Below are 24110 nucleotides of genomic sequence, written 5' to 3' on the forward strand. Positions count from 1 at the left end.
CTTCAGTCTGTTTACCAGTTATTGTCGGACCTTCAGTTTGAATGCCTGTTTTTCTTGACAAATTGCAAAACATTTGATATCTAAAATGAAGATATTCTGGAGTAAAAAAAACACACACATACTTGTATGAATAAAAACAAACACTGCAGGTAGCAAAACTAAAATTTATATTTATTAATAAAATATTCCAACATATAACAACAACACATATTTACAGAATCCAGATCACTGAATATTATTAAAGTTTTATGTTTTCCTTTTTTCAAAAAAAATTTGACAGTGAAAATGGTGTTGCAGGATCGATCCACCGCTGAGCCGTCTGTCCCACCGTTGACCCATCTGTTTCGCCATGGACCATCTGTCTCACCGACGACCCGTCTGTCTCACCGCTGACCGTCTGTCCCATCGTTGACCGTCTGTCTCGATATCCTGACTAGCTGTCTCCTGTGGAGAAAAGAGAACAGACAGGTATCTCTATCTGAACCACAAACACCTGATAACCAACCTGGAGTTCTGGCGTATCCACCAGGGGTCCATTCATTCAGACAGGAATTGGTTCTCTGTCATCCCTGCTCAACGCAAATCTGATGAAAAAAATAAAATCACATAAAATTCCCTGAAACCTCTGTGGTTCATGGAGCTACATGGAAAAACAGCCAACAGGCAGCGGTTTGTTGTCTGAATCCCTCAAAAAATCATTCTAAATGACTGGTCCCTGAGGAGCAACAGGAACTAAGTTCAGTCTGTTCCGGTGCTTCATTGACCAAGATCTCTGGTTCTGGAAAGTTCCTATTTTTCCATGAGAGGTTTTCTTCCGATTCTTTTTTGGTGACTCTAGATAGCAGAAGAAGCATACTTTATTTATCCCTAGGGATAAATAGGCATGCAAATTAGTATATCTAGGGAGAAGCAGAGTGAAGGGTCGCGTGAGGGATCGCACCCGAAATGAGCAGTTTGTGTGTGTGGGGGGGTGGCGCCTTGCTCAAGGGTGCCTCGGCGGTGGCTGGGAGGAGAGCTGACACCTCCCACAGTCACCTCACACACCAGAGGATGTCTTGGCGGGAGTGGGAATCAAACCGCTGATGGCTGGGCGATGTCTGGTCTTCAAGACGTCTGCTCTACCGCTGAGCCTCTGCCGCCCCGTGATCCTGGACTTCTTCTGGAACCAGGTCTTCCTCCTCAGAGACATCAGAAGATCTGGTTTGGGTTCCACAGAAAAGCATCCCAAACGTCTTGGGTCTGATCCAGATTGTTCTGACCTGCTGGAGCCTCGTGGTTCAGCAGTGGTGGAAATCCAGACTTGAACAAAAGACCTCTGGGCTTTTGAGGTCTATGAAGGGTGGCTCAGTCTTTGACGATGATGAGGTTGGTCCATTAGTCAGCAATCAGTGGAAACACTAATATTTGCAGCTGATTAACAGATGTTACCGATAAGTCTGATTCATACAGACAGAAGTGTTCTGTTTATACCTCTGAGGTTTTAAATACCATGTCTCTCCACACTTGGATCTTCATGTCCACATCGAAAAGTTTGTCTATCTGCTGTAAACCTGAGACATTTAAACTTTCACCTTGTCTTTCCTTCAGAACTGGTTCCATTCCTCCGTTTCAGTTCAGACCCTGTCCCGTTGTTCTCCATCCAGGGATCTTGGACTGAATCTTCTTCACATCCACGACTGGACCACTGCTCTGATATGTTTAGAAGTGGTTTTTTTCTCATTTTGAAAATGAAACTTTCTCGATCTTATAAAACCATACCTTCAGATTTTAGTGCCACTGTTTCCGAAAATGTCAGTTTTTATTTACAGAACTCAGAAACCCTACATTTTAATGATCATCGCAAAAAAACAATGTATAAAATGTTGAAAATGACAAATTTACTTTGATATTCATTTTGAATTCAATAGCAGCAACATTTAAAAGGACTGGAACATGTGTTCAAAGCTGTGACTCCACCAGGTGGACAGGAACCTGGAAATGAACCAGAACCAGGTCTGCCGCCTTCATCGGACCCGGTTAGAACTCATGGTGACCCGCACCTTAAAGACAGCTTCATTATTCTGGTTCTGGCCCAGACGACGACTTCCTGGATTTTTTCAATAACTCAAACGAACCCACCTGCAGTCCAGACCACCACCCACTGAGCGTTATGACCTCATCATGATCCTGACACCCCTCTCCCCCAATCATACAGAATAAAACCGCCAACACCTTGAAGCAGCATCCCGCGTTGCTGCTTCTTATCCATGAGGGATCAATCAGAACCAATAAGCACCTTTTTCACTTCCTGTTCGGGGGCCAACAGACACGATCAGTTGAGTGACTGGGGAGACTTTATTGTTGACGGGGGATCACGACGACTTTACACTTCCGCTCAAATCGGTAAGTCTGCCTGACATTCAGATCACCCGTTGAGTCCTTCGTCATCTAGTCCAGGACCAGAACCTTCAGAGAACCACTCCACTGGTCGGCGCCGAAGGGTAGCACATAGTCCAAATGTTCTGGCAGGGGTGAACCAGCACCTGATGGAGCGGTGACGTTTCCTGTTGCATTAAGGTCGTGAAAATGGAGTTTGTGAAACATTTTTCTTACCTTATTCCAGAAATTTTCCTTTATTTTGTCAGGAGACTAGAATCACGTGAACAAACCCAAACAGATCTGCGATCAATATTTAAAGGGACTGGACTTGTATTCAAAACCCACTGAGACACCAACCCTCTAAATCCTCAACAGGTTACCAAATATGAAGAAACTTTAATCTGAAGTCTGTCAGACATAATCCCCCCTTAGAAATAATCTTTATCATCTCAGGTTTATGTTTTGACATTTTGTTTATTGAGAAATTGAAAAGCACAAGAAACATCAAATCACCAGCGACCAGCGGTTCCTACTGACAGACCAGATGAGGCTAAAGGGGCGGAGCTACCACATGAAAAACATGATTCCAACAACTAACTTTTCTCTGACATCATCTCCCACTTCTCCAGGAAATCCTGCAGATTCAGATTAAAAACATCGATGCCTTTGTGGGACAGATGGACGCCGTCAGACCGGTACAGACCTGTGTTCGCACCGCAACGGATGTTGTCGTGGGTCAACGATGCCCCGCCCAGATCTGAGATCACGCTTTGGATCCTGCGGTTAACTGTTGAGCGGATGAGATCAACTTCATGGCTATCGGGTGAGTGGCGCCACACCCTCCGAGGGAGGATATTGGACCACACCAGGATACACTGTGGGAAGATGCTCCTTACGGAGGTCAGGTCTTTCTTGACGGATGCCAGCAGGTCAGTTGGGCTGTCGGTGCTCAGGTCGTTGCCACCCAAGTGCACGATGAGTACGTCCGGGTTAGGCCAGGTCACCTTTAGTTGGTGCAGCTGGGGCAGAAGCTGGGGCCACATCATGCCTTGGATACCCTTCCACCAGATGACCACCTTGCTGGGGTCCATGCCCAGCTGCATACCTACCTCTGGAGACTTGGCCCGTGACTCCGCCCAGTACACCAGAGAATGACCACAAATCCAAACGTTCCTTGGCTTGCTGTTTTCTGGAACATCTACAAAGTTTCAGCAGAACATTTGCGTGAGTCGTTACTAGTTGGATTGGACCTCTACAGTTTGCTGACTGGAAATGGATTTAAAGTTACCCACAGAAAAAAACAATGCCCTTCCTCCGTCCTCTGAAGACATGAGGTCTAGAACCAACTCACTTTTGTAAAACCAGTCAAAGATTAAGAAGAGTTTGTCAAACAGCGTTAACCTGTTACTAGGTGTTTCTGACCTGGCCGGCTAGTTGACTGGACTGTAATAACAGTTATTACACGAGGCATTTCTGACTTCTAAAAGAATCTTTCTCACATTATCCATCATTTACTTGCCTGAAATAAATTACTAGGTTTTTATGGTCTGTCATCGTAAAAACCAAAAAACATAGCAACGCCAAACCCCAAATTTTATCGCTGGGAAATGTTCCGTAACTTTTGTTGATGAATTTTACAGCTAAATAATGTAATAAATGCGTGCAGTTTGTAAGAAAAAACAAAAATTCTGAGCTTGATTAATCGACATTTAGAGTTCAAAATGATCACCTACCTTCATCGTCAAGACAACAAATAATGTCATTCAACAATGTACAAATGTTCTTTTCAGTCTCAAATCTATAATCAAATGTCAAAAACATTAATAACATAACTGTCTGCATAGCTATGCTAAACAACAGGTAGCCAAAACATTACTTTAATTCAATTTACCCTTGTGACGATTTTATTCCCTCATTACTTCAGTTGCAAATAAATGCTTAAAGTTACAAAAGGTGAAATTGATGCATAGAGAAAAAATAGTGCTTTGTTTCTGATGTCACACGATAATGTAAACTTTATGGTAAACCATAAAGACAGCAAGGAAGGTGGAAGAGAAGTGTAGCGAACTTGAGATCTTCAGTCTTTTTCATTTCTGTTCCCTGACACGTTACTGACCGGTACTGAACCGACTCTCTGGATTAAAACTACCTGGTGGTCCCGTCGGTGGTCCGTCGTGTGATCACAGGATTTAAAATCGCTTCAGAGGAAATTGCCAGAAGTTTGCCATTGGCGACAGAACGATTCGTCTTCCATTCCGACTGTCCTCATGTGCTACTTCGCATAATCAGATGAAGACATGGTCTTTCCGTCCTTTAGTGGACCAGCGCTGACACACGGGCCCGTTTTCTCCAACTCGACTGGATTAGGGTTTGTAAAACGCTAAAACGAACGCTAAATGTTCATTTCAAATGATCGAAATGATGAAATTCAATCTCGAATTTTTGGAAACCATAATTACCACTAAAAGTTCTGTATGTTAGCTTGCTAAGCTAACATTTTCACAGAAAGGTACTAAAATCCAAAGGTATAAAAACTCATATACTTTAAATATTAGACATATACTACAATTGATTTGAAGTTTAGATTTCTGCTCCATACTTGATCAATAATAATCTCCATAGATAAATTGCTGGATACACATCAAGATTAAGTAGAGTTACTTACCCTGTTTTTGCACGCACCAACCAGATTGTTTAAACAATCAACTACTGCTAAATAATGGCAATTGGTCTTCAATTTCCTAGATCTCATTAAAATTAAACACCCCAAAACTCGCCCACTAAAATTTCAGATTCAGTTACTGAGCAAGTTTACTTTGAACACTACTCCAAATTGATAAAATAATCAAACAATGCTCTGAAAACAAATAACATAAATGAACATTCAGGACATTTTATGAAGGCTGTCAGTGTTAGCTTATTAAAATAAAGTTAGCATCACACTGAAGACCCAACATATTACTATACTTAGAACGGTCGCGGCACAGTTGGGCCAAAATTATAAATATTTAGCTTCAACACAATTCTTTGTAAAACATGAAAACATCTGACATCTAATTAGTTACAGGTAAAGATGTGAACGCTGCTGATACGTTTGCTATAAACAGCTAACTGATGACTGCTACGAAATGATGAAATGATGTCTAAATGAAATGATATCTTGTTGTTAGCTTCCTGGGCTAACATTAGCTTCACACATAGGATAAAGATGTGAAACCCAACACCTCTGGGATGTGAAACCTTTCTGTCCTTACCTCCCGACTCAGTCGTGATCTCACTCTTTGCTAATCTGGGATTTAATCTGTATGAAAGGCGACATGATCTCCTTTCAATCTGGTCATGAGAGATGGAACTGCTGCTCCTTCATTGCTCCTCTTCGCCATAATTGACAGACGGTGGCGCAAACGAGAACAGAAGTGGCTAGTGTTGCGTTAGGACGGAGCGAGGCGGGTATGTGTGCTAGCAGCTAACTCAAAGAAGTTAGCGTTCGGAGGTCCGTGTCCCCCAACGGTGGATGAGACGTTTAGCCTTGAATGGAACGGCTGAAGACCGAGTGGAGGGAGAAGCACAAGTCCAACAGTGGGAATCGAACTCACAGCCTTCACCACAACATAAAATCATCACGTTTCATCTCTAACAACCAAACCGAGTCGTGACTGTAACCGTCTCAACAATCCTAGCTTTACTCGTAACCAGGTGACAAACTATTCACCAGGTGAACCGTCAATAACCTACATCAGATTGATTTTTAAGAATTGAATGTCTTCTCTTAAAGGTCCCATATTATGATTTTTTAAATGACCGAGGCTGCTTGTTTATGAGCAGTCTGGACACATGCAGCTGTGTTTGCTATGACGATGAGGATACGCACATAGGGCTTAAGTGGAGCTGACTAATTAGTAAAATGCTAGCTGACTTAAATAGGTTGTGAGGAACGTTCAGTATGTAGCTCTGAGCTAGGACATTACCGGACAATGCTACCGTAGCCTGAACGGACTCCCCCTCAGGGATGGCCACACCCTTTGGGCATGTCAACCAATCAATATTGTCAATCACAGAGCGCCCTTTGTGACTTCACAAATACCACTAGCAAAATCAGATCGTTTTGATTCGGTCCAGGCCATGAATTCCTAAAACTCCAAATATTTATTGATGCAGGAAGCATTTGTTTACCAGATTCTAGGAGTTGTTCGGGTTCGGGATGACCACTAGGTATATGTAGAGACCTGGAAAAAATGTGATTTTCATAATAGGGTCCTATTATGAAATCTGGAAAATACTGCGAGAAGAAAAGAGTAAAGCTGACTTACCCTTTAGAAGTTACTCGTGAAAATGAATTACCACCCTTAACAGCGGACGAAAAAAAAATCAACTCAATAAAAGGCACAGTAGAACCTCGAGATACGAGTGGAAGCCGTTCCGTGACTGAATTTGTAAGTCAAATATGTCTCCCTTTAAAATAACTATAATCATTTTAATCTGTTCCAGCCTGGTAAAAAAAGCTTCAAACCCCTTAATTATTTAAAGAAAAACATATATTTATCAATCAATAGACATGCAGACTTTACCTGTTTATAATTAATTATGACTAGATGCCCCTAGAGAACTTTATGAAGATGAAAAAGACGTTACTCTTTGGTGTTGACTTGGCGTCGGCTTCTTGTCTTGATTGCTTGGACGAACCACTGGACTCGGCTATCATTATCAGCAGAGGGACGACTTTTTTTGTTGTGCCACTTGGTAACCGTAGCAACATGGTACTGGCACCAGTTGAGGCTCTGTTGTTACTACATCATAAATTCCTCTGTCAGTGACAGAAACTTAATAATGGGAGCACATGTCGGTGGAAGAGCACAAGAGCTGCTGGGAAGACTTTTGCTCAAAAAGACAATTCCTGAATGCTTAGTGAAGGTGACGAAGATGACAAAGTGCAACTCTACCTTAGCATTGAGCTCGCTAAACACGCGAATCCAGAAAAGCATAGCAGTAATGGCATTATCTTCCATAGGTTTCTACTGTTGATGAAACCATGAGTGAAATAGAAAGAGGAAATGGTGTTCTTTTTCTAAAAAGAGAGCAAAGTTGTGCACCTGCTACACATCCGACTCGAAAATGTGTATGATGAATTAGCATTACTGAATGTTGAACTCAAGAATCTTTGATAATAAATCTGCATGGAATCAGATGGGGATACCTGGTGGAATGGGTGTGCCATCTTTCTTCTTCTCCAGTTTCTTACGAGCTAGCTTCTCCTGGTACAACTGTTCCCTCTTCTCCAGGAGGCGCTGGTTGTACAAATCCAGCTGCAACAGAAACCAAAATACCAAATGGAACCATCCCATTATCATTCAAGTTTCTACTCTATTAATAGCAAGAGTTCAGGTTTGGCAGGAGCACAGCTGATGATACCTTCTCCTTCTGCTTGATTTTGATTTCATCGTCTGTCCCGGAGGACATCTGAAGAAGAGATGTTGATGAAGAATCTGTGGGCAAGCTGAAGTGAACTGTCTTCAACGGTTTTCCGGCTGGATGCACGGCCAGCGATTTCACCGTCTCAATGACCTTCAGGCATCTCGCCACTGTCGTCGAAATGGCCGACTGGTCGCTGCTCGAGGAGCTCGATGCCTCCGACGTTACGGCGGTGGTGGTTGAATGACTGCTGGCATCCAGGGCGACAGCTTCAGATGGCTGGTCGATGAAAGAGAAGAGTGGATGGCCGGACGGTTGAGCGAAAGGAGATTTTCCGGGATATCGCCTTGGTGGAGGACCGGGTGGAGGCCCTGGAGGAGTTCGGGGTGGAAGTCCACATGAGGGCCCTGCAGGAGACTCTTCAGGGTGCTGTTGAAGAGTTTCAGGGGAAGTTCCTGCTGTAGGTCCCGGTCTCTGGAGAGGCTGACTGGTTGAACTTCCAGGGGCTAAGTTGACCGTTGTGGAACGATGACTGTAGTGTGCAGGTGGAGGTCCAGGAGGTGGTTTCACTGGAGGAGAGACGGAGGGTGAACTTCCCATTATCTTGGTGAGACACTGCAGCTGTTGGGCTTTCTGTAGTGCCTCCAGTTCTTGCTGGTCCAGGAATTCTTCGTACTCCGTGGCAGCTGCAGGCCTGCCAAGTGGCTCCAAACTCGAAGATCTGGCTGGGGAAGTGCGAAGACTGTGATTTGCCTCAACAGAACCGGTTCGACTCATTCGAAGTTCTTCTCTCGGTAATGGTAAAGTTTCTCTTTCTGTGGATGAGGACTTTGGACCGTAGATGTTCTCTTGAGCGCGGCTGGCAAGTTTGGACACCTCTCCTGTGCTCAGATTTATGCCTATTGTCCGGAGCAGATTCTGGATCTTGTCATAAGGTTCTGTCTTGCTCATGGGTTCCTCGTCTGTTCTGTCTAGCGAGAACCGTTGAGGATTCTGTTGTGTCTTTTCTTCTTCTCCTAAACTGCTGCTGAGGCACTCAGTGTGAGTCATTCCCAGAATCCGAGAGAAACCTTTGCCGTCTTGAAGAGCTCGCTCATGAGGCAAGAGGTCGTCAGTCATATAAACGGGTTCTGGTTTCTTTTCAGCATCTACCTTTTTATTGAGCATATCGAGGAAGCGATCAAGGGGGGGTTTCTCAGGCTGAGGTAACTGCCGTTTGGGAGAAGGGCTTCTGGGAGGTGGTCCTGTGGGGGATGGAGGTCTGAAAGGGGGATGGGAAGATGAAGTGGAAGCAGTGTGTTGGGTGGAGGTGGTGGAGTCTTGTCTGGACTGATGGACGGGTAAAGAGTCATCAAGAACCTGGCTCCGTTTGACGGGGTCATACTGACCATCGTACGCCGAGTCGAAGGTGCGATCATCGTAGGGTTCATCGTACACGTCATAGCGATCGGTGTAACGCTGGCTGGACAACGGATGAGCGTCGTAGACGGCGTCGCCATAGAGATGACTTCCATAAGGACTATCGCCAAGTGGACGATCTCTGTATAGACCATCCAGGTGAGGATTTCTGGCGTACGGTTCGCCGTACCGTCGACCTCGATACGGATCGTACAGATGGTCGTAATACGGGTCGTCACTGCCTTGAGGAGGAAGAGGAGGGTATTCCGGTCCCTCTGATCGCTTCCTCAAGATGGATCGGACCGGTTTGTACTCAGTCAGTGGGACAGCGATCCTGCCGTGGTCGTAGTCTATGCAGGTCTTTTGGCCCAGGTCTCTGTCCACCAGAGACTTTTTGTAGGCGATCATTTCATCCAGCTGTTCCAACTCCCATTTCTTCCTCGCCAGTACGTCCTCCATGATCCTAACAGGCCTGGGGGGAGGGATGAGATCCCTCCTCTTCTTGTGATGGTCTTCGCGGTCTCTGCTCTTCTTCGTGGACTTCTTGCCTCCCTTGTCCTTTCCCCTCTCTTTGCTGCTGCTGCGACTCCTGCTGGAGCTTTTGCTCCTGCTGCGGCTCCTGGTGTGGCTCCTGCTGCTCCTCTTTCGCCACTCTCTGCTTCGGCTTCGCCTGGACTGGTGGCTTTTACGGTCGCGATCAATACTGGGGCTGTGTTTTCTTTTGAGGACACGCCCAAACTGGTCTCTTGGCGGACTCTTGCTCCTACTTCTGTCCCTGGTCCTTGTCCTACTCCTGCTCCGACTCCTGCTTCGGTTGTGTCTACGCCGGGAGGCGCTGTAGTCTTTTCTAATGGCGCTGCCTTGGCTGTCTTGTGCTCGTAGATTTTTCACCACAGCTTTCAGCTTGTCTGCTTCCACGTTTGTTTTCCTGAAGCAAACAGAAGCAAACAAACACATCACAGACACGTTTATTACAAAAATGGATTTCTTTACAATCAGTATGGAAGCGTGATGACAGAATGTGTTCTAATGTGATCCAAACACTTGATGAATAAACACATAACTCACTCTGAATCTTCTGAAGGTTTGGCCAGCTTGATGGTCATCTACAAATGAGGCAAACACATTGAGGGCAATGTTACGACAACGTTAAAGTTGGCAAAGTTGTCACTGTCTAGTAAAATAACTAAAGAGTCAGATGATATTTGTACTGCAGAAGGAACAGACAGACTCTAAAATGATCCTAAATTCTATCGGGTCACAAGACGACAAAGATTACTGTGGAAATCTGAGACCTGGCTGTTAATGTAGAAAGAATGACATCTATAGATAGAAAAATACAAAAATTAGTGGATTATTTGTTGGAAATTATGCCTCTGGGTCAAAAAGTCTGTTTATTACATCCTGCTTCAAAGTGTAGATAAATTGTCAGTGTTTGTCCGTCTGTCCATCCGTTAGTTAGTCCACCAAATATCTTCGCAACTGTTGCAGATAGAAAGATGAAACAAAAAGCACGTTACTCTGGCAGGAAAGGGAATGAAAATGAGATGATGATCTTGAGAAAACTGGGTCAAGGTCCAATTTTAACTTTTGTACTCAGGAACCGGATAAGATAAAAAGACGAGGGGAGAAGGCCAGTGTGAGCAAGACCGTAGATCAAAGCTACTGCTTTGATCTATGAAAGTAGGTCAGAGCACAGGCTTTGATCTTTGGTAAGGGTAACGTTTTGAATTCAGGGTTGTCGCGGGATGTTGCAGTCTCCTGCCTTGGTTCTACTTTGCCTCTGAAAGGGTTCTGTGTTTGGGTTGCATTTACGAAAACTTTGTCCAATATTCTCTGCTGTTGCTATGGACGCTTGTTTTGAGCTTCTAAAGCAGGCGTGGGTAAAGTACGGTGCACGGGCCATGCCCGGCCCTTTAGGCCCACCAAACTTGTTTAATTAAACTTTAATTTTAAATAATGGTTTCTAAGTCATCTGCATTAGTGTAATAAACACTCCATTTATTTGCTCCTCTGCCGGCCCACTGCTGTTCTAAACCGTGAAGAAATCGACCTCGACTTCTTTACCTTTCCTTTTTGCGCCCCAATGCCGCCCAATTTCCGAACTGGGAGGAAAACACTTTCTGTGAAGCGTTTGATCCTGATGGCCTGGTTCCCCCCCTCCGCCGTTTCATGCTTGGAGACAACAGAAGCATCAAAAGATAAAATTTGTTAACATTCTAGATCATAAAAAACAGCAGAAAGATCGTCTGAAAACAAAACACGGTGTCCGATGGTGCATCAGGTGTCAGCAGGATGAGCTCTCACCGGGACAACGCTGAATTCCACTTTCTCGTTCAGCTCCAGTTTCTTCTTCTCGATCACCTCCGACTGGTGGAAGTACAGCTGGGGGTTCTGGGTGCACTTGATGAGCCCCGAGTCGTCCGAGAACTCGATCACGATGCCCTGAATGGAACGAGACAGCTGGACGTGAGGCGCGGGAACAAACGGGTGCGTTGACTCAGATGGCCGCAGACGCCTTACGTGTCGACGTTGTTCGATGGATTCCTCAAAGGAGTCTGGGAGAATCTCCACGTTGGTCGCTCGCTCCTCTTTGGTTTCCCGATGGGTGGCAACATTGAATCGCACCTTCACAGAGCAAAAGTAGAACACGTTTCAACGATGTCTGAAGCGAGGACGATCAATAACCAATGAATATTGGCTTCTTTTTTTTTTACTGCACCTACATGCAGCTATAGCACCGCCTTTAAAATCTAACTCTGATGTTCCAGAAGGATTTAAAGGTTTTGTTCTTTGAAAAAGGTGACATTAATGCACAGTTCATTAAATGTACCAGTAAAATATATACTTATGTCGTAAATTTGAAAAAAATATTTTTTTTACTCAAGAATGGTTCGGTGAGTGAGCATATGAAACCAGCGGAGTTCGGTACCTCCAACGAGATTAAGAACCACAGATTTAAAGCTTTGCCGCTAACAGCTAGCATCTAGCTAACAGCTGTTAGCTTCTAACCTGTGTGGGAACATTCTTCAATGAGATCTAAAGGATTTAGTTCCGTATCCTCAGACTAAGGCAACCTCAAAGAAGTTCCATCGTTTACTCGCCGTCTCTGAAGTGATCAGGCAGGAAGTGGGTATAGATGTAGCCACGCCCACCGGCACATGACATTATCGCCTCACCTTGTCTCCATCCAGCATGGTGGCGGTGCTCAGCACGTCGTCGGGCCGGAAGACGAGCTGCTTCTGCTCACCATTGATCGTCATCACCAGGCGCCCCACGTCCGCTTCGAGTTTGGCTCCGCCGCCGGGCGCCAGCTCCTTCATCGGCTCCTCCTTTTCCTCCTTCACCTCTATTTTGAGCTCCTTACCTTCAGGCTTCCCTCTCACTTCCTCCTGGTCTTCGTCTACTTTCTCCTCTTTCACTATTATCTGAAAGACGTTTGAAGAACGAATGAATCATTGTTTTAAGGCTCGAAACAATTCAGGTTTGATTTCTAGCGCACCTGAGTCTGAGGTGGTTCTCCTCCGTCCTCCGGCTCCTTCCTGGCTTGCATGTTTTTGTTGATGGCTTTGAGGACGGTGCCGTCGAAGCGTTCCTTGCTGACTTCGTCCATCGTGTCGGGATCTCGCACCTTGAACCCGAGCGGCGTCCACTGCAGGACGACAGGAAAGAGCCTTCAGATCAAAAAACCCGAATCAACAACCCTGACTTCCTCTTTCTCACCTTGCACTGAGCCGCTGCTAGCGCCGCCGCTATCTCCTCTTTCTTCTTCTTCTCCGCCTCTTTCTGTTGCTCTTCCTCCTCCCTCCTCTTCTTCTCCTCCCCATCCTCCTCTTTCTTCTCCCCCACCTCCTGGAGTGTCTCCGTCTTCTCCTCCTCTGGTTGTTTCTTCTGTTCCTCCTGGGTCACTTCCTCTGGATCCTTTTTGACCCTACTCAGCCTGATGGCTCTCTTCTTCGACTTCAGCTGCAGGAAGCGAACGACAGGATGTGAGGACGGGGCTGGGGGAGAAGAACCAATCGACTTCCTGTAGGTCGTCCGGCTAGCCTTGACTCACCACGGCCACCGTGAACTCCACCGGCTTGTTGACGTCCTCGCTGTCGAACTCGGAGTCGCTGAAGTTCTCGCAGACGTAGAAGGGAAGCTCACCATAGGTGTCGGAGCGGACGACGCCTTTCCTGGGTCCCAGACGGGTGATGACGCCCTGAAGACAGAACAGCTGTCCTGATTCTGTTCACTTCTCCGTCAGGAGCGCCAACACCAACCATAAATCAACACAAACACGTCCTTGCCCTAACTTGCGCTGAGATTGGCTGCCGTTTTTGCTGGATTCTCGACGCCGTAGCATCGGACGCGAAACTTCTCGGTATCTAGCAGAGCCATGCCGGTGCCGGTGATGGAGTGTTACCTGCTCTCTCCTCTCCTTAGTGTAGCTTAAGGTGGAGGGGAAGGCGGGCTTGATGTTGACCGCCCTCCTCTTCTTGGTGGTCAGGTTGTACAGCAGGTTGATGGTCACCTTGTCGCTCTTCAGCAGCGTGACGCGACAGTCCTGGTGGTTGAACGTCACGTTGGTCTTCACCGGGTCCAGGTTGGTGTAGATCTGACCTGGGAAACCCGGCATGTTGGGCTGAGGACAGAACCCGGATCAGATGTTAAAGGACGCAGAAAAATCATTGCTAGGCCACACCCCTGCCAAGCCACGCCCCAACCAGGCCACGCCCCTTCATGTGGTGCAGAGCTATGCTAATTTGGAGGAGCGACAAACTCAGACAGTCATTTTGGGGAGGAACCAACCAACCAACCAGCCAATCAACCTGTCTACCAATAAACCAACCAACCAACCAATTTACCATTCAACCAACCTACCAATCAACCTGTCTACCAATAAACCAACCAACCAACCAACCAATTTACCAATCTAAAAACCAACCAACCAATCTACCAATCAACCAACCAACCAATCTACCAATCAACCAACCTACCAATCAACCTGTCTACCAATAAACCAACCAACCAATTTACCAATCTAAAAACCAACCAACCAATCTACCAATCAACCAACCAATCTACCAATCAACCAACCTACCAATCAACCTGTCTACCAATAAACCAACCAACCAACCAATTTACCAATCTAAAAACCAACCAACTAACCTACCAATCAACCAACCAACCTATCTACCAATCAACCAACCAACCTGTCAATCAACCAACCAACCAACCAGCCAGCCAACCAACCAGCCAGCCAACCTACCAAACAACCTACCAGTCAACCAACCAACAAACCAACCTACCCACCATCCAAACAACCTACCAACGTACCACACAACCCAGCAACCTACCAACCAACCAGGCAACCAATCAATCAAAAACCAACCAAACAACCTACCTACCAAGCAATCTACCAACAACCACAAACCAACCAATCAACAACCAACAAGCCAACCTACTTTTCTACCAACCTCCCTACCGACCAACCCCCTCACCCTCCTCGCCGCTTGTCTGGCGGCGTCTGGCTCACCGTGGGGTCGATGACCGGCTGGCTGACGAAGCCCTCGTACGTCTCTGGGTCCAGGTTCATGTCGTGCCCCAGGTTTTCCTGGAGGACAGGCTTCCCTCGAGGTTCTGCGGGGGCCTCGTCTTCGCTGTCCGACTTCGCCGTCTGGATCTCGGGTTCGTTGTTGCCGTCGTCGGCGCAGAGCGTGAGGAGGAGCGGCTCCTTCACCCGTCGGATCCGGATCGCCCTCTCTCTTGTTCTCAGCTGTGGGAATAAAGAACGTTGAGGGTCGACTCCTCGGACGAACATCGGTCCAACGACGCACAAACTGCCCCCACCTTGATGACGCTGAACTCCACTTCCTCGTTGACGTCCTCAAAGGTAAACTCCACGTCGCTGAAGTTCTCCTTGAGGTCGAAGGGAAGCTCGCCGTGTGCCTCCGACTTGATGACCCCGGTGGCCCCCTTGAGGCTGACGATGACCCCCTGCAGGGGACGTAGAACGAAGGTTCATCATCATCATCACCACCAGGAGGCGTGAACGAGGCCCGAGGAGCAGCTCTGACCTGAACTCTGGTCTCCTTGGTGTGACTGAAGGTGGAAGGGATCTTGGGTCGGATGTTGGTGGCGCGCCGCTTCTCACTGATGATGTCCGTCAGCACGTTGATGAGCACCTGGTCGTTCTTCAACAGGGTCACCGTGCTGTCCTTCCTCTCGAACGCCAGGTTGGTCCTCAGGGGCCCCAGAGTCACAAACACCTGTCCGGGGTACTGACGCATGCCGGGCTGATGCTCGATGATCGGCTGGCTGACCACAGCCTCGTAGATCTCCGGGTCCACCTTCGAGGTTCCTCCGGGAGCCACTTTCACGTCGGTCGCGATCATATTCTCCTGTTGATGAAGCAGAACAAGATTAAACCGGTCTGATGCAACAGGAAGTGATCATTGGGGTGGGGTCACCGGTCGTCACCTGCTCCCTGTAGGCAGTGAAGTGAACTCTGACCCCGGGCATCATGGAGCGAGGGTTGCCGAAGAAGGATTCTGACAAGAAGGTGAACTTCTCCCGATCCTCTCTCTCGATGAAGCCGAAGTTTGGCTGGTGATCGAAACAGAAAATTAGATTGTTGATAAAATGTGGACCAATCAGATAGAGTCTGGTTCACTCTGACGTTAAAACATGAACGTGTTCTAGTTCCATACAAGCCTGTGAACAACTACAGGTAAACCTCGGCTTACATCGTATGGAGGTCAGATTAAAACCTGCTGGTTGATCCGATCGCGTTCCATCACGCTAATCCATCATCACATTAATCAGACGTTCCTAGAAATTTTTTACATTTTCGTTTTCATGTGAAGATAAATTCCCTTTAACACTACTGCTGTTTGCAAAGCATTCTGGGATTTCCGTCTCACCCCTATGAAGGAGATGACACCCTCAGATCGTCCTGGAGGAGGCCTGAGGACACAAACGTACAGGAAGTGACATCACACTCAGCTTTCTGTTTAATCAATGAAGTCACAGATTGATCAGGAATCAACACTCACTTCTCGTAAGTGGATTTTCCCAGGAGGCCAATGAGTTTGTGGGTCTTCATAGGGTCCGGTTTGGGGTGTTTTGGGGGTTCGGGTTTGGGGGTTTTTTGGGGTTCGGGTTTGGGGGTTTTTTGGGGTTCGGGTTTCAGGGCGACGGATTCCTCTGGGGGTTTGTTCACCTCCACCGGCGTCGGTTCAGAGGGAGGAGCAGAAATTAAGGCTTTAATCTGAAACAGAAGCAAAATAATCTCAACATAGAACAACAAAGTAAACCTATCGGGTCAATAAACAATAAACAACAACATCTGGACTCACCCACTCCGGCTGGTCCGGGGGGGGGTTGGGCATCACTTCCTCCACAACGGGCTGAGACACAGGAAGTTCAGACCGATCAATGATCAATGACACTGATTGATAAACAGACACCAGCATTGATCACCACAGTCGCGCTCACCTCTGCTGTCCAGCCTGGGGGGTAACCCGGGAAACCCATTGGAGGGGGGCAACTTGGAGGGGGGACTGGAGGAACGCCAACAGGAGGATAGGCTGGATCTGGAGGGGGGATCCCCACAGGTGGGGGGACTCCCACAGGTGGGGGGACTCCCACAGTAGGGGGGACCCCCACGGGAGGGGGGACTCCCACAGGAGGGGGGACTCCCACAGGAGGGGGGACTCCCACAGGAGGGGGGACCCCCACTGGTGGGGGTACGTGTCTGAGTGGAAAAGGTGGAGGGGGGCCAGGCTCAGGTCCCCACAGAGGTGGTCCCCAGTCCTCTGGGGGAGGTCTCCAGTCGTCGGGGCGGGGGGGTCTCCAGTCGTCGGGGTGGAGGGGTCTCCATTCACCTGGAGGAGGCAGCCAGTCATCCGGGTGAGGCCAGCCCGGCGGCGGGGGCCCTCTGGGGCCCCATCCATCAGGCGGTGGTGGTCCCCATCCTCTGGGGAGCGGGGACCCCCAGTCTCCAGGCGGCAGAGGCCCCCATTCGTCAGGCGGGAGAGGGCCCCAACCTCCTACAGGTGGCGGGCCCCATCCAGGTGGACCATAGTCGTATGGGGGTCCGGCCATGTCCGGTGGGCTAAGCTAGCTTGTATTTACCGGGCTAAGCTAGCTCCCGGGACGTCTGGCTAATCAATGAACAGCTAACGGGTGGAAAACTTTTGAATTTGAAGTTTAATTTTTAACATTGTCGTTCCAAAAATAATAGTTTAACTTCACGAATGTCCCGTGAAATGTTTCTATGGAACGAAACAGAGCAGCAGACAGACAGAATCTTACTTTTCTTCGTCTTCGTCTTCTTCTGTTTCCGCTTCAGTTTCTTCTTCGGTTTTTTTCCCACAGCACACAACTTCCGGTTTAACGCGACACCGCCCCCTTCTGGTAACTGGTTATGGCATCAGCAAAAAATTCATCCGTTATTTTTAAATGTTTTAAATATTGTATTGTACTTTAGTCTTTCTAGTGATATTTGTGAGCCAGTAGTTTTTTAATTTTAATTTTATATTTTATACACTGTTATATTTCATACACTGTTAACAGCTTGTTTCGTGGTATTTGTAGTGACGTCACTAAGGAACTAAATTAGACGCGTGGAATTCAATCAAAGACTCGTCCTGCAGCACAAAAAGCTTTATTTAGTTGGGCTGACTCAGCAAAGGAACAGACAGAACAAAGGTGAACGTTAGAACCTTCAAAACAACAAGTAGGGGCATCAGAAATGGACTCAACAAGAAACCAAAGCGTCAGAAATCTACGACAGCGAGCTGATAATAATTATCGACCGATCGGTTATTGCAGTGATAGTTAGCTCTGCTCGGGATTGAAACCCGTCTCTTTCCAGATGTGTAGAACCACCGATGAACGTACAAAAACGAGTGACATAACTTGTGAGGCCTCTGTCACGTTTTTAACGAAGGCAAACTCCACGGTAAAGAACGAGCAGAACCAGCCAAACAGGTTGGTTTTGAACAGCGACAGAAACCAACACCCTCCCCCCAATCCCCTGGATTAATAATCTCCTTTTCTCTTTTCTCAGGAGGAACCAAGAGAAGGATCCTTCAGATTGGACCCCTAGAACCAGAACTGTGGTCCGGAACAGAGGAGACATTCGGACACAAGAGGAAAAAACATTCTGAGATTACATGAAAAAAATTTTTTTAATTAAAGTCTGATGGGTTTGACTCTGGGAGGTTTTTGGATTCGTTGTGCCGTTCAGTCGAAGGGGCTAAAGTCTCTCTCCAGGTTCTCGGACTCGTCGTCCTCGGAGAAGAAGTCGTCCTCGTCGATGTCGTCTTCGTCGTAGTCCTCGTGCCACTCGGGGACGTACTCCTCATCGTACTCGTCGTCCTCCGCCTCCTCGCCGCCGTCCTCTCCTGTGTTGTTGTTGTTCTCCGAGTCTCCGGAATCGGACGCCCGTTCCGCCTTGGACCTGAAAAAAACCAAGGAGATTCTGCTGAGTCGTGTCCTTGACTGGGACGTAAAAGATGACCCAGTCTGACCCGGTACCACCTGGTACTCACGCTTTGTTGGTGTCGCTGTGGTTGGACAGGTTGGACGCCTCAGTGGATTCGGCTTCTTGGCTGTTCCTGCACTGGTACCCCACCCTAAAGTCCTGAATCAGATGGATCCAATCACACGACAGTCCCAGAACCTACTGGTCCCCACTGGGGGGGGTCTCCAACCACTGGTCTCACCTGGGTGGAGAGCTGTAGGATGGCTAGCAGGCGCTCTCGGATGCGCCGGATCAGTTCCAGTCCGGTGTTGAGGTGCTCCGCCTTCAGCAGGCGGATGCAGGACGCCAGGTCGGTGCACTGCAGCAGCGTCTCCTCTGGGGGGCAACAGAACCGGTTAGGGGAGCCAGTTGGGGCCGGAGATGCCGTCAAACGGCGAGGAGGGCTCACCCAGCAGGACCTGCAGGGCGTTGGTGTACAGGTCCAGGGCGTCGGTCTGCTGCTCCATCACCTCCATCTTCTCCGTCTCCTGGTTGTAATAGCTGTAGACACAGGAGTACGCCAGCACCTGCAGACGGAGAGCAGGGCACAGTGACCACCTGCACATGTGACTCCCCGACTCCCCACCTCCCCACCTACCCCCAGGTGAAGATGAGGATGATGACGTTACCTTTCGAGCCTGAGCGAGGACCTTGCAGGCGTCGATGACGAAGGTCAGAGCCTTCATCTGTAGAGCCTCGTTGATGGACGACACCTTGTTCTCCAGGTTGATGGCGAAGTCCTGCATGAGAATAGTAGTAGTAATAATAATAGTAATAATAATAGTAATAATAATAATAGTAGTAATAATAATAGTAATAATAGTAATAATAATAGTAATAATGATAACAATAATAATAGTAGTAGTACTAATAATAGCAGTTGTAATAATAATAGGAGTAATAATAATAATAGTAGTAATAGTACTAATTGTAGTAATAGTACTAATAGTAGTAATTATATTAGTAATAATAATAGTAGTAATAATGATAGTAGTAATAATAGTAGTAATATTAATAGTAGAAGTAATAATAGTAGTAATAGTAATATTATAATAGTAGTAATAATAACAGTAGTAATAATATTAGTAATAATAATAATAATTGTAGTAATAATAATAATATAGTAGTAATAATAATAAATAATAGTAGTAATAATGTAGTAGTAGTAAATAAACAAGTTTACCTTGGCCTGGTGGTGAAACGTGCATCTCTCATTATAATCCTGGAACTTCTTTTCCTGCCGCGCTGCTTTGCTCACCTGAAGTATCAACATCACAAATTACCCATCCCAGACTGATGATCACATGACCACCTGTCATTACTGCCACATGAAAGCCTTCCTGGTTTCTGATTGGATGGACTGACGATCGTGTGAATGAGTGAACCAACCATGGCGGAGCAGTTGTAGTAATCCTTGTGCGTCGGTTTCCATGGTTTCAGACAGCGCCAGCAGAAACCGTGGTTACACTTGGCACAGGTCATACTGAGAAGACAGGAAACCATCATCACCACCACGACCATCATCATCACAATCAGCTCCTGCCGGCGCCGTGACGTCACACGTACTGCAGGCAGCCCTCGTTCTTCTCGATGGGCGCCTGGCAGCTGGGGCAGCGCTTGGAGATGAGCTTGGCCAGATGTTTGCTCTGGGCTTCCACACTCATGCCGTCGTAGTAGCCGCCGTCGTCCATCCACTGCGACATGTGGCTGCAGCTGGCCGGGTAGTGCGCCTATAACACGTGGGTTAGTCACGCCTCGCTCAACAACCTGAACTTGTTTCAGACACATACGGGTGACCTCTGACCTCGGGGAAGCTGCAGCTGAAGCAGGAGGACCAGCAGCACCAGGAGCAGGTCCCGGTGCTGCCCACGTTCTCCTTGCAGATGATCCGGTCGCAGCCCTGGGGGTTGGTGCACCACGTCAGGTTGGAGCAGCACTCCACGTAGCCCCTGAGGAGGGCGCTCTCGTACTGATGGGGAAGGGTGGGGGACAGTGAACGCATCGTAAGCGGCCGTGAACGTCACACACAGGGGGAGGGGTGGAGGGGAGGCAGCGTTACCTTGGTGACGATGTCCTTGTCCTTCAGGACATTGAGGAAGAAGAGCGAGGTGGGCTGCGCCGGGCAGTCGGTGATGGGGCAGTTACAGTTCATGACCAGGTTCTGCTCGATCCTCGCCGTCAGGTACTCCTGCCAGCACGACTGGGGGGGGAGGGGGCAGAAATATTAGAACCAGAATCAGACCTCAACCCGACCCCCCAAGCAAGAAGCTGACCCGGCAACAGTAGTGCTGGCAGCTCAGCAGCGGGACCGGTTTTGTGTCGGCGCTGCGGGAGTTCAGGCACACGGGGCAGCTGGAGGCGGGGCTCGGCGGTGCTTGGGGGTTGTGCAACTTGAGCCCGGCGGCGGTGATCAGGGTCTCCGGGTCGTCGATGAACCGCTGCACCAGCAGATCCACGTTCCACTTGCAGTGGATCAGGAGGTGCTCGGCGTGGTCCAGGTTGAGGCTCAGGGTCTCCGAAACCTTGAGGGGACAGAAGAACACCCGTGTGACACCCCAAGACCAGTCAGCCGACCCACAATCCAACTGGGCCTGCTGGCCACGCCCCCCACCCACCTGCTGGACCGTCCTCTTCATCAGCTGACGCACCTCCTCCTGAGTCATCGTCCGGTTCATGGAGAACAGAACGCCGTCTTCCAGCGGCCGCGCCATCAGACTGTAGGGGGCGACAGAGAGCGTCACAGGAAATGAAGAAAACGCCCAAATACAGTGTTATTGTGTTTAACGTGTTTGTTTACAGTTTTTAAGGCGGTTTTGTTTGATTACGTTGTTTAAGATGATCATGTTTGTTTACAGCGTTTAAGGTGGTTGGGTTTTTTTTTACATTTAAGGAGGTTGTGTTTGTTTGTGCTGGTATTCGTACTTAAAAATAAACAACATGAATGATTGTTTTTAGGTCTGGATCAGCGGATCGCTGGTCGTTAGTGTGTCGGTTTAACTTCTGGTGTTTCACTAATTATCACAAAATAAAAAAAAGGCAACGAGTCAGATTGGAAGTTTAAATCTTTTTATTTTCTTTGAGTAGAAAATTAAACGTTTACATTTGGTGTTTGACTGGATTCATTAACTGTCAGTTCGTTTTGTGAACAGAAGCAACAGAACAACAAGCCGACGTCTGCGTCTCCCAAAGAAAACAACTAGAGTCCACCTTAAATGTGTCCCAGCAGAACGTCTTGATGGGACACTTGAGCCAATAATTTAAAAGCTTTTAACTAAACGATTTTCCTTTGAAATAAATCTCTCCTGGGGGGATGGGTGGGGGGGGTTTCGACGCTGACGCCCGCTGCACTTCTCCTCCCGTCTGAACGACGACACGAACAAACTCTACATGTAAAGGTCAGAGGTCACACCTGATGTCAGCCTTGCTGTTGGGGGCGGCGTCCTTCCTGCTTTCTGGGTGGCTGAAGGACAACTGGGCGTGGCCCTTCTGCGGTGTGGGCGGGTCCTCGGACAGGAACTCCACGATGTGGGGGCTGTCCTCGTTGCGGCGCGTGTAGCCTCTGCTGATGAGGTGCAGGATGCCCGACAGGACGTCGCTGGCGCTGCAGCTGAAGCGTCCCGCCGCTGGCGAGCCGGACGCTTCCTGTTTGTGACACGAGTCCAGAACCTGGGGGGGGGGGGACTGGCGTTAACATTGGGGACGTGGACGCCCCTCCCCTCATGACACGATGGTGATTGTTCGCACCTTGAACACCAGGCTGTCGATGTGGATCTCCTTCTCCTGCTTCAGGATGTTGATGATCAGACAGTGGATGTAGTTCCTCTTCCTCTCCAGCGCGCCGGCGGCGTCCTCGTCCACGTCCATGTACGTCTGCTGGGGCAGCAGCCGCACGGAGGCGGGACTTCCTGCCTGACTGCGGGACACGGCTTGCTGGTTCAGACGGAGCACACCTGAGAGCAGACAGACAGGTCAGGAGAGTGAGGAAGACGTGTGTGTGTGTGTGTGTGTGTGTGTGTGTGTGTGTGTGTGTGTCGGACCTTTGGGGTCACTGCAGGTCAGCGGTCCTCCATGACCAATCAGAGGCGTCAGAGCGTGCAGCAGGACGGCGGCCGACAGGCCGGTCACCTTGAGCAGATCATCGACGCTGACCTCCTGCAGGGACGCAGGGAGAACCGACGGTCAGCGAATGCACCACGAAAATTCAGATAATTTATTCTTATTTATTACTACTATAATTATTTTTCTATTATCAATATTACTACTATTATTACTACTATTATTATTACTACTACTATTATTACTACTATTATTATTGCTACTATTAGCAGGGTTAGGGTTACCAGCAGGCTCAAGGACAGTTTCTTTCTCCAGGCGGTCAGGAGGCTCAACTCCCTCCCTGCTCTGCCCCCTGCCATAGACTTGAACTCTACCCTCACACTGCCCTGCCCTCCCCCCAGGACCTGACTACCTATCTCTCTCTACCCCCATCAACTCAGGGACTACGCACATGTCACTTCCCCTACGGGATTAAAGAGTGTATAGAGATGTTTACCATCCCTTTGTTCGTGTAATACTTCATGCTGTACTGTGTTGTACTGCCTGTTGTACTGCCTGTTGTACTGCCCGTTGTACTGCCCGTTTACCGTGGGTCAGAGAGGACTGCAATTTCATCTGTGCTGTATGTCATGCATACGGCACACTTGACAATAAAGCTGACTTTGATTACTACTACTATTACTATTATGATTACTAATACTACTATTATGATTATTACTACTACTATTATTACGTCTACTATTATTATTACTACTACTATTATTATTACTTCTACTATCATTATTATTATTACTATTACTATTATTACTATCAGAACATTTCTGCATTTCTGAAAACAAGCTACAATCAAGTTAGAAACTTTCCTCAAAGCTAACAGTTAGCTACAGTTGGCCTTCTACCTCAGGTCGGATGGTGTCGTCCCAGTTCTGCCTGGGGGGGGGGCTTACCTCCTGACTGTTGAACTTCAGCAGGATGAACATCTGCAGCGTGGAGACGTGGAGCGTCCAGCGGCCAAACTGCAGCTCGGCGTGACCGAGCCACGTCCACTGGAGACGGCGAGGAGTGGAGTGGCTCTCGCCGTAGATGAGCTGACCTGACGGACACACGGCCACTGGGTGAACTGGGAGAACTGGTTTCTGCCTTCCAGATCAGAAGCTAGCCCAGCTAGCTTCTCTCATCTGCACTGGGACTCACTGCGGCTGTAGAACTGGGTGAACTGGTTCAGGTAGCAGCAAAGCTTCGCTGGAAAATGTCTGTCGGGTTCATCCAGGAAGCAGAGCGACGAGACGGCCCAACATCGAGGAGACAGAACCAGAACCTGGACCTTCGCCTCCTCTTCCGACGCAGCCAACTCCTCCTCCTCCATCTACGGGGA

General features: G+C 48.0%; 2 protein-coding genes across 11 annotated transcripts in view; both read right to left on the minus strand.

Annotated features, from left to right (window-relative positions):
• Nucleotides 1–193: 193 nt before the first annotated feature.
• On the minus strand, nt 194–17513 carry si:dkeyp-121d4.3 (uncharacterized). 4 transcript variants are annotated; one of them, XR_011037253.1, is made up of 21 exons: nt 16648–17509; nt 16509–16559; nt 16206–16420; nt 16074–16116; nt 15631–15756; nt 15228–15551; nt 15001–15147; nt 14687–14926; nt 13574–13792; nt 13223–13369; nt 12889–13131; nt 12668–12817; nt 12345–12593; nt 11689–11793; nt 11473–11610; nt 11233–11340; nt 10234–10271; nt 7768–10093; nt 7553–7661; nt 2276–3556; nt 194–444 (listed from the first exon to the last, which is right to left on the minus strand). XR_011037253.1 is itself a non-coding variant. In XM_068326558.1 (20 exons), exons 1-20 carry the CDS (start codon nt 17254–17256, stop codon nt 434–436), a joined length of 5598 nt encoding a protein of 1865 aa, XP_068182659.1. In that variant the 5' UTR covers nt 17257–17513; the 3' UTR covers nt 194–433. The 4 variants fall into 4 exon arrangements, 3 of the variants coding, with proteins under 3 accessions (XP_068182659.1, XP_068182658.1, XP_068182657.1); XM_068326558.1 differs by lacking the exon at nt 2276–3556 and having other exon boundaries at nt 16648–17513; XM_068326557.1 differs by lacking the exon at nt 2276–3556 and having other exon boundaries at nt 194–584; nt 16648–17513.
• Nucleotides 17514–17802: 289 nt separating this feature from the next.
• LOC137603314 (cullin-9) overlaps nt 17803–24110 on the minus strand; it is an 84065-nt gene continuing 77757 nt past the window's right edge. For all 7 annotated transcript variants that reach the window (XM_068326605.1, XM_068326599.1, XM_068326601.1 and 4 more), the window contains 17 exons: nt 23930–24101; nt 23683–23828; nt 22717–22831; nt 22424–22629; nt 22089–22345; nt 21295–21394; nt 20953–21201; nt 20739–20879; nt 20484–20648; nt 20246–20409; nt 20069–20162; nt 19863–19937; nt 19309–19419; nt 19089–19206; nt 18882–19015; nt 18708–18799; nt 17803–18616 (listed from right to left, as the gene is read on the minus strand). In XM_068326605.1, the coding sequence (XP_068182706.1) occupies nt 18400–18616; nt 18708–18799; nt 18882–19015; nt 19089–19206; nt 19309–19419; nt 19863–19937; nt 20069–20162; nt 20246–20409; nt 20484–20648; nt 20739–20879; nt 20953–21201; nt 21295–21394; nt 22089–22345; nt 22424–22629; nt 22717–22831; nt 23683–23828; nt 23930–24101 (2556 nt within the window). In that variant the 3' untranslated portion in view covers nt 17803–18399. The remainder of the gene's footprint in view (nt 18617–18707; nt 18800–18881; nt 19016–19088; nt 19207–19308; nt 19420–19862; nt 19938–20068; nt 20163–20245; nt 20410–20483; nt 20649–20738; nt 20880–20952; nt 21202–21294; nt 21395–22088; nt 22346–22423; nt 22630–22716; nt 22832–23682; nt 23829–23929; nt 24102–24110) is intronic.

Source organism: Antennarius striatus, chromosome 11, assembly GCF_040054535.1.
Source record: "Antennarius striatus isolate MH-2024 chromosome 11, ASM4005453v1, whole genome shotgun sequence".
Classification (NCBI taxonomy): Eukaryota; Metazoa; Chordata; class Actinopteri; order Lophiiformes; family Antennariidae; genus Antennarius; species Antennarius striatus.

What these genes read in the sequence shown, in the direction of transcription:
- si:dkeyp-121d4.3 (XM_068326556.1), bottom strand. Translation starts at nt 17,256, where the DNA reads ATGGCCGGACCCCCATACGACTATGGTCCACCTGGATGGGGCCCGCCA. An exon ending in CCAAGGAGACCAGAGTTCAG is followed by an intron (nt 15,148 to 15,227) that starts GTCAGAGCTGCT and finishes CGTCCCCTGCAG; the next exon opens with GGGGTCATCGTCAGCCTCAA. An exon ending in AAATCAAGCAGAAGGAGAAG is followed by an intron (nt 7,662 to 7,767) that starts GTATCATCAGCT and finishes TTTCTGTTGCAG; the next exon opens with CTGGATTTGTACAACCAGCG.